At 42.7% G+C, this 9048-nt stretch overlaps 1 protein-coding gene across 1 annotated transcript; it reads left to right on the forward strand.

Moving 5' to 3' along the window:
* Positions 1 to 3806: 3806 nt before the first annotated feature.
* On the forward strand, positions 3807 to 9044 carry phox2a (paired like homeobox 2A). The gene is given in 4 exon segments (XM_018681569.2): positions 3807 to 4624; positions 6172 to 6359; positions 6570 to 6623; positions 6625 to 9044. Coding segments are annotated over 4 exon segments (909 nt in total). The 5' UTR covers positions 3807 to 4401; the 3' UTR covers positions 7069 to 9044.
* The last annotated feature ends 4 nt before the right edge of the window (positions 9045 to 9048 follow it).

Genomic DNA, 9048 nt, shown 5'->3' on the forward strand with positions numbered 1-9048 from the left:
ATCGGGCTGGGCCTCCCGCGTGGCTTTTCTTCAAAACCAGTGTCGCCGCTGTCCCATCCTTTACTCATCCCTTATCCCCTGTCTCTGTCCATACACCTCTCCATCTCTCCATCAAGACCAGCCATCCATCCATCACAGAGCACAAATCTTTTCCACAAAAATCCCCCCACACCCCACCCAACTCTGCGATGTCTTAGGAGTGGAGGAGCATCAGAAGCAATTACACAAGAAGGAAAGATGTGAGCAGAGAGGGAACAAATTTGGGGAATTTAGTTAGGCTAGGATTTATCTACAGATCGTGCCTCGTTCGTGCTTGAAAATAGACGGGACAATGAATGGGATCTGATTAATAAGGCTCAGTGCAGTTTGTTCGCCCCCTGGAGTAATAGCTATATTTTGCGAGTACAGCACAGAAAATAGTTCCTCAGCAAAAACGTTTGGTCATATAGTTAGGCCTTAAACAATGACTTCCCCCATAAAGCCTAGGCCCATTCATAGAGAGGGTGTTTATTAATAGTTACAGTTATTAATTACGGACCAGGGTCATAAATGAAGTTTGAGCAGAGAGCCTAAATTCGTTAATTAAGGGAATCATAGCGACAAAACACTGAGAAATCCGATTATATGAAGTTTTATTATCATAGACTTCTTAATTATTCCTCAAATTCCTACTGGTAGGCCTTAATCTATATGTTTCCTTATAGGTACATATGGTTAATTGTTTCGTGGTTTTAATCACTCAGTTTTTACTGCCTGCCATTATATTTTACCGATTTAATACTGGATGATGTTGCTGAAGCTTTTTAATTAAGGATTTAAAAAAACTGAAAATTTGAACCGGTCCTTTAACGTTAACTCAGTCATAACTCTCGTTAGAGGCGGACAACATATGTTAAGTGCGTCCATAAGATTTCCCCTAATAAACCGGTCCTCCATGGGCCTATAATCCCTATAGTCGGGGTCCCTCTCTCAGGGGCCCTCAGGAGCCTCTAGGGGACCATTGTGTCCCCCTCTGTTGACTCAGACGTCATGAATGCCAAAGCTCCCCGTTACTGTTTCCGTCAAACAGCCCCATGAATGTAAAAGTCCAAAGTTAAAGCCTCCGCAGAGGAGAAGTCTCCCCCTGCGCTGGAGCACTATAGGACGGATTAGTGGCCTGGAAGAGACCGGTCCCCTCTTTGAAGGGATTAAAGTTTAAATGCTTAAAAAGCGGGTGAGCTAGGGTCGCTCCTGGCTGCTCTTTTTTTAGTGAGGCAGAAAACGGCCTGCAGAATTTAACTTTGAAACAGTTTAAGTTTCTTGGTAAACTCACCTCTGAACCCTCCAGACGGGGCGAGGACACACAACAGACGGCACTGGCCTGGGAGCCAAAAATCACCAAGCTTATACATTTATTTTAAGTGGTTTAAAGAATATAACGCGGTCATGATCACACAGAAATTCACTGCATTTTTATCTTTAAGCTGTTGTGTTGCAGTAATGCTCATATGAGTGTGCTCTGGTATAGGACACCTTTTTGTGCCAGATTTTATTTGCGGAGCTTGGGACCAAAAAATGAAATTCTGTTTGCAATGTAATGTTATGAAGCCATGTTCTTGCCTAACAAATTGAAACATTTTGGTGTCTTATAAGGTCTTCTAAGTCCACGTGGACTGGGCACATGTATCTTCATGATACAATAAATAACAGTGAGTGGAGCCTGCTGTATTCACTGTGATCTATTTACAGTATTCTATGATATTTAGTATCTATAGAGCCTAGTGTGGGGGCTTAAAGCATCGAAACTGATGTAACAATATGTAAAGGCTGTATTATAAGATTTCAGTAAAGGAAGCTGGGTATTTAGCACACAGCCTGAGTAAATATTTTGCATTAATAGACTTAAAACTATATAAAATAACTATATAATTACAAAAATAATTGTTACATTAAAGAATCACTACAAGTAAACAAGTACTAACAGCCGGAATCTAACTCAGATAACAACTTATAGAGGGGCAATAACGAGGCAGACGTGTAATGTACACTAATGGATGCAGTTTAAATGTTGCATTTTCTTATGTTCAGTGGGGTGATACTGGATCTTTACGTTCAGACGGAGGACTGGGACTTAGTTTTGTTTTCACCCTCTAAATCCAGATCCCTTGTGTCCGGCCTCGGCTCAGACAGAGATGAGCGATGTTCAACCAGAACTGCAGAAATAAACCAACATCAGCACAAGATGAACAACTGTATAAACAGGAGCACCGCGTGCCGCCCCGCCTCAAACATCCACCAACTCTCACCGACCACACAATAAACGCTTTAAACAAATCTTATTATTAATACTCATTTGTAATTTAAGTGAGTACAGCGCAGAGAATGCACGCATGCGCGCGCGTGTGTGGGGGGTTAATGTCATTAAGGAGCATCATCGTGTAGCCTCTGGTCAAGCTGCGATTGGAGCGCGCATTTTGAGCTCTATTATACATTTTACGCACGCGCACACACGAGCCAAACTTAATTAATTTCTCGCGCGCGTCACGTACAACGTAATTTTGGTTTGTGGATTATATCATTCGGTGAAATTTATCCACTAATAAAAAGCCTGTTAATTTCATGAGGAGAGCACTGAAAAGCAGCGAGCCCATGTCACGTTTTTAAATAGCACCAGATTTGGCACGGAGCGCGCGCCTGGCTGTCGGTCTTAAGCCTCCCGTGTGTGTGTGTGTGTGATAGGGGCCGTGTGGGATATGACTTATCACATTGTATGACACCGAACAATAAACTTAAACCAATTTATGAAGCGTCAATGCGTTTATGGTTAGCCTGTCGTGGTTGCTCAGTTGTCTCCGCAGCCAATTCCCTCTCTAGTCCTATACATCAAACTGACGCTCACTCTGGTGACATCTCCGTAAAAGTGATCGGAATCAAATCAAAGCTTTTAATCTCAGCAATCACCGTCACATCTGGACGTTTTCCCCCACATAAAGACTTCTGTGGCTGAGCTGCGGTTGTCTCCACGAGCCTGTTTGAAGGGCAGTGAAACAATATTGCTCTGTTATGGAGCAGTATGTGGGGCTCAGCCTGCACCTGCTCTTCAGATACATTTAGTCACATGTTAATAGACTCAGTATAGCTACAGTTTTGGCCCTAAATGTAAACCCCTTACGGTGATGTGTTAGTATGACCCAACGCAAAACAAGACTGTCCCAGTAGCACAAAGAGGTGCCTGTCCTGTGTGCGACCAATATCACAAACCCAGCACAGCACTCCCATGTAGGTATTTGCTCTTCTAATCTCAGTAGGTTGTAGGCCTGTCCCGAGATATTTTGCCTGTAACGCTATATTCATATTCTAAAGTTTAAACCCCAAAAGTCAGCCTGGGGTCGTCTGTCTAAATGCAAAAAGCAGGCTATCCGCCATTAGCAGCGATTTAAGAGGCTGTTAGGTACTTTACTAGCTTCTCTCTTGGCTGATAGGCTTGAATCATAGTTCAGTATTTCTTTAAAACAGGAGAACAAAGGAGAACTAACGAAGACAAACTGCAGAAAGAATCGTGTCCGAAAATGGTCCTTACATTTCTATCTGGAGTTTATGAGCTGGTTAAACTCACAATAAACCTATTTTATTGATGTATGCAAATGAAATGTAATAATTTAAACAGTGACGCTTAATTTTAGTCATATTTGAGCTTGGAGGGAAGACTGAACTCACCAAAATTAGGAACGTCCGGTAAAGGAAGCGTCGAGATTATTAACTGATTTAAAAGAAGAAACCGTTAGTTTTTAGGCTAATTATTTAACTTTGCTGACACCTGCGAGCTCGCGAGGCTCAAGAGCGCGTGGGCGGTGCAGTGAGCGGTGGGAGCAGGAGGAGGGGTGGTGGTGGTGGGGGCTGTCCGTGTCCACGCTCACTCACTGGTGGCATTGTCATGGAAACTAGACCACCGCCTCGCTATTGTCTCGCGCTCTGCCAAGTTTATTATAAACACCGGGCGAGCCGCAGCGCGCTGTCAAACGGAGCGCGAGCGCAGAGCGAACTGCAGTCCAGGGAGGAGTAGAAGAAGAAGAAGACGAAGAAGAAGAAGAAGAGACGGACACACAGAGAGTAAACCAGGAGAAAGTGAAGGAGGAGAGTGAAACTGTAGAGAGAAAAGAGAAAACGTCTGGATTATTTACCGTGAAAATACGAAAAACAGCCGCGTGACAGTGACATATAAACCACACGACTGGCAGGAGTTTTGGAGAGACCAACCTACAGTCCGTGGAAATACTGGAGACACAGACCAACTCTGAACATCTGAACAACATCCACTCTGTCTCCTAAAATCAAACGCAGCTGCAGACACACCTGAATACGCTCTGACTCAGAGTTCACCTCGTCGTGTTTGCAGACCGGTGTCCGCACCGGCTGACCTCCATGTATAAGATGGATTACTCCTACCTGAACTCCTATGACTCCTGCATGGCGGCCATGGAAGCATCGGCCTACGCGGACTTCAGCTCCTGCAGCCAGGCCAGCTCCTTCCAGTACAACCCGATCCGGAGCGGACCCTTCTCCAACCCGGGCTGCACTCCGCTCAGCACGGCCAGTTGCACCCTGGGAGCCCTGCGGGAGCATCAACCCACACCTTACTCCTCAGGTAAAGGAATTATACACATTTTTATACATGTTCTGATGGTCTAAAGGTATCTAAATAAAGGTTATAGGGTTAGGGAAATGTTGTTCGTCAGGTAAATCATTCTTATAAAAAAATGCTAGGACAGAAAATGTTAGAAGCTCCACCATTTCCTCTGACTCGAGCTGCGAAACACAACTTCTGATAATATAAAGAGAAACAGGAAAAAAAATATTCAATGGTCAACTGTATTTTTTTCGTTAAAAGATGACCAAACAATTTTATGCAGATTAAATAATAATTAATAATTGCAAAATAATTAATTGCTGATTCAGAATTAAATAAAGTCAGAAATTCATTCATGGAGGGAGACAAGTTCATGCTAAATCAGTGTAATGCTTTTTAATGATACTACATTTTAAAATGATTTTTTAGGATGAAACATGTCATTTGGACAGTAGCCTATAAATATGTATATGTGTTAATTTGCAGTAAAGGAGAAGGATATTATACAGGCATAATACTGATGATCAAAATGATAATAATAATCGCCTCAAAAATGCAAGTTTGACAGCTTACCGAAATTAATCTTGACAACACACACACACACGCACACACACACACACATACACCAAACCTGTTGGCCACTCCAAGGCCCACCTAACAGACAAACCGTAGCAATTATTGTTTGGGTGTGCAAATATTCCTGATTTGCCTGCAATAATGATAACTGCGCACTATTCTTAAATTAAAATCACTTTTTTACTAAGATTTAAGAATTTCAGTTTAAGATTTTTTAAGTCTGTGTGCATTTTGACGGGCTTTACACATAAATTCAAATACTGGTTTGTGTATGTGACATCTCTATAAGCCACGACTCATCTCCTTTTCAACACTGAAATTCTGATTACACTGATAAAATTACACTTGAAAATGTACAAGTTAAACTTTTTTAAACATTTTATACATTCACTAAATAAACATCTTAAGTATATAATTTGAGTAATTAGGCTAGATTATTTTTTTTTATTATAATTCATTTTTACTGTAGCCTATTACAAGGGACATATACTCTCAGTCAACATTTTAAAATAAAATCAATATTTTTAGGCAATATAAAAATAAATATTTAAAAAGTTAAGAAGAATATTTATGAATATATCACAGACTGATGATGGCATATGATGATGGCCTCCAGTTTATATTATACACTCTACCAATATCAGATTGTGTTTTTGTTTTTTTTTTTTTCGTTTCTGATTGGCTCTGGACACAGTACAATCATTTTATAAACCAATTAACCCACCTTCCTCAAACTAATAACGACTGTGTAAAAACAGTCGCGTGTTGACTGACAAAAACAGATGATTATCGCTACTCGAACTGTGAAGGAAACGTCGTTTAAAGTCGTTTTCTTTTAAAACTCCGACTAGGTAAGGCGGCTCCTGGTGCATTTACGCAGGGCCTCTTCGCATTTTATTGTAATCTGGCCTCAGCAGTTTTAAAGCGTCGATCAGTCCATAATAAATTCAACTTTTCCATCACTAAACATATCATTTTTTCCCCTTCAGTCCCTTACAAGTTTTTCTCGGACCCCTCCGGCCTGAACGAGAAGCGGAAGCAGCGGCGCATCAGGACCACCTTCACTAGCTCGCAGCTGAAGGAGCTGGAGCGGGTCTTTGCCGAGACTCACTACCCGGACATCTACACTCGAGAGGAGTTGGCACTGAAGATAGACCTGACCGAGGCCCGGGTACAGGTGAGAAGACCAGCTCTTTATTCTTCTGCTCTTTATGTTTTATACCTGATATTTTCACACCCCAGACACTTGAATCATTTTCAGCCTCTGCAAATTATCATATGAGATACAATTCATCTGTAATCTTACAGTTTGGGACCATTTATCTAAATGTATCTATGTATGTATCACTAATCAAATATGAACTGTACCTCTGTCTGTGTTTAACAGGTGTGGTTTCAGAACAGGCGTGCCAAGTTTCGTAAACAGGAGCGTGCAGCCAATCGCCAAAGCCAACAGCTCTGGTGGCACCACGGGCAGCAGCACCACCAGCAGCAGCTCTGGAGGGAAGAAGGGCGGAGAGCCGAGATCTTCATCAGATGATGACGAGTCCAAAGAATCCACCTGCAGCCCCACACCTGACAGCACGGCCTCCCTGCCGGGCTCAGCCAATGGGAACTTGGGCAGCCCTGCCAGCCTGAGCCCCAGTCCTGCTCCTGCCAATAGCGGCTACGCTAACACCTCCAGCTCTCCAGTCCTCCAGGGGTTGAAGCCGCCCAGCTGGTCCAGCCTGGGGCCGTCCAACCCGGCCGTGGCCCAGCCCGCTGTCCAGACTCAGGAGATTCTGAAGGCCTGGCAGCCGGCGGACAGTATGACCGGGCCCTTTGCTGGAGTCCTGTCCTCCTTCCACAGAAAACCCAACCCCACCATCAAGACAAACCTGTTCTGAAGCACAGAGGAAGAGAAAAAGAAAGAGAGACATTATCCGGTCCACTGGAACAGTGAGGAGTTTCTAGCTTTTGATGAGAGAGTCAGGACTTGCCCATTATGACGCTGAATTCACTGGTGTACTCTGCTGTAGTTCAGCGAGGCCCTCAGTTCTTCTCTAACAAACTATCCTGTCAAACTGATTCAAAACTCAGATAATAAAGTCAAAAGTTTGTCAACATCTCTCTCCCCAAAATATTATGCAACTGTGCACATTATACTTGCAAAACTCTTCCTGGACATAGACAGTTTCCTTCCTGCAATGACCTAAACTCTTCACTCTCATCCTCACATCAGAGCTGCTCATACAGTTTGACCAGAAATCACTCATCCTCAGAGAAAACTAAAAGACAGAGCGTTGTCAGCTCTATTTAATGATGTAAAACTCTTCATGTACAGGCCCTTAAACTGTTCCCTGACTAAAATCCTCAACTGACAAAAGGATATTTGTGTGTCCAGCCCAAATTTATACAAAATTTCTTTGACCCATGCACACATCTGATATACATACACTCACATTCCCACACTCTCTACATCGCAACACACCCTGTCAAGCACTTGGACAGCCATAGCAGTGGCTCCGATGAGCATGGCGGTCAGGTACGGGTTTAAAGCAGAAATCTAAACATCACGCTCCAGACTCTGCCGAAGAAGCAAAACAAAACAAACTTTCACCCTCAAGCACAACTTCCTCTAAGCCCACTGACACACAGACACCCACCAAAAGGAACAGCCCCCCTCCCCCCTTAAATCTCTTTACCGAGCAAAACAGGGCGACCCAAAATCCAATTAGAGCAGCCGGGTCCAGACTAGACACCTCCCCAGTTCAATTCATCCCCTCCTCCTTCTTTACTGTATCAAGTCCTGACTCCCCCACTCTCATTCTCAATGTGACCCCTCCTACTGGCTTTATGGTCCCATCATGCCTTTCTCTGTCAAACAGTGGGGTACTTTGTTAAGATTCAGCAAGGGAAGGAGACAAGGAACGTTGAGGCATCTGTCCCTGCTTTCTGTCCACATTTGCTGCAGTTTCCTGACCTGCTGTTTGGGTGGAGAAAGGTGAAGAGCTGTAGTTTTACACAGAGCAAGGTGTAGCCTACAAATCTATCAGTGTGATTATAACTGAATTGTAGAGTTGGTGTCATTGTTCTACAACTTGTTTCTCACTTTCATCACTGACTGAAGAGTTTTTTGATTCTCCTGCTGGACCGATGGTAATGAATGAGTGTGTTCTGCAGTGCTTCACTCTGTGGTGAACTCTGAACTCTGGCCGACATACAACTCATCACCCACTCTGACTCCTCTGCCACTTTTTCAGCCCTGTTTCACTGACTCTCCTACAGCTGGCAAACACAGGATGATCTTTCTCAGAAACATGACGCAAGCTGGTCAAATGCTGGCAATATACTGAGAGATGTTTTCTACTGTATGTCCATAAATACACAGATTTTGTTCTTGTCCACCATCATCTTTAAAAAAAAAGCTGTTTCTACCTTCTTTCATCTTGCAAATGTTGCTTGTGAAACATCTTGATTTTGTTGCAAATCACTGAAACAAGACTGATTTCAGAGCTGATTTTTCTGGGTTTATTCTATAAATTTACTCAAAGGGGGGAAAAAACATGTATTTATTAATATTTTTTATTATATCTGTGAGAATCCCACATATTTCCTTAAACTGCTTCATAAAATTTTGTGACTGTAAATTCTGTAATTAGTAATATAAATATTAGGTAGCCCCCGTTTATTTCTCTCACGTTGCTTTACAGATTTATTTCATTGCCGAGCATCTGTCTCACAGACCAACACGTCCATGAAAACTATGAATCGACAGACGCTCTAGTGAATGAGAAGTTATAGCACTACTCTGAATATTCTAATAAATCTACATTATGGAAACACTACCTGATGTGTTTAATGATCTGGTTTCGTGTGTGACAAAA

The sequence above is a fragment of the Lates calcarifer genome, linkage group LG21 (assembly GCF_001640805.2).
Source record: "Lates calcarifer isolate ASB-BC8 linkage group LG21, TLL_Latcal_v3, whole genome shotgun sequence".
Taxonomy (NCBI): Eukaryota; Metazoa; Chordata; class Actinopteri; family Centropomidae; genus Lates; species Lates calcarifer.